This window comes from Chaetura pelagica, unplaced genomic scaffold (assembly GCF_000747805.2).
Source record: "Chaetura pelagica isolate M959 unplaced genomic scaffold, ChaPel_1.0 scaffold104, whole genome shotgun sequence".
NCBI classification, from domain to species: Eukaryota; Metazoa; Chordata; class Aves; order Apodiformes; family Apodidae; genus Chaetura; species Chaetura pelagica.
In genome coordinates, this window is record NW_009953786.1 from 9554207 (window position 1) to 9554820 (window position 614).

Below are 614 nucleotides of genomic sequence, written 5' to 3' on the forward strand. Positions count from 1 at the left end.
TTATAGCTGTGATCGAGCAACTATTGCATCACTTGCCTTCTGATAGTGTTTTGCAATATAACAGCCTTGTACCGCCTGCCATCTTCTGCTGAATCCACACGGTAAGTTGAAAAGGCTTGAGCAGCTGGGATTCAGTAATCAGTATTTCAGTGTAGAGGAGCTTGTGATTCCTTTTGATAGAAGTAATGCTTGAGTTAGAGCAACATCACTATCTGGGTATTTTTTATTAACAGTGACCTTGGATAAAAATTGCTGCTGGTGTTTCTTTATAATGAGCACAGTAAGGTTTATTAAGAGGACATAGGCTAGCCTTGCTGATATATGCCTGACTTTAAGGGCTTATTTGTGCTTGACTCTTCCCTTGGCTTCAGAATTACTGTGGGGATGAAGTGCATAGTTACCCTGAATAACACCATGCATGGATGCTCTGATATTGTATATGGAAATGGAGTTTAAACTTCAACACTCAAATACCTGCATAAAAGGAACAATATTGGATGCAAAAAAATCAGCAGTGTTGAAGGAACAGCTGTGTGGAAACAGATGCAAAATATTTTGCAAATGTAACTTTTTCCCCCCAATATAAATCAGTGCCAAAAGCAAGCTTGAGGAAA

At 38.9% G+C, this 614-nt stretch overlaps 1 protein-coding gene across 1 annotated transcript in view; it reads right to left on the bottom strand.

Annotated features, from left to right (window-relative positions):
* The window catches only part of PAK1IP1 (PAK1 interacting protein 1), a 10361-nt gene extending 9966 nt beyond the window's left edge, over window positions 1–395 (bottom strand). The window contains exon 1 of the mRNA XM_010000989.1: window positions 378–395. Within this exon, the coding sequence (XP_009999291.1) occupies window positions 378–395 (18 nt within the window). The remainder of the gene's footprint in view (window positions 1–377) is intronic.
* Between the last annotated feature and the right edge of the window lie 219 nt (window positions 396–614).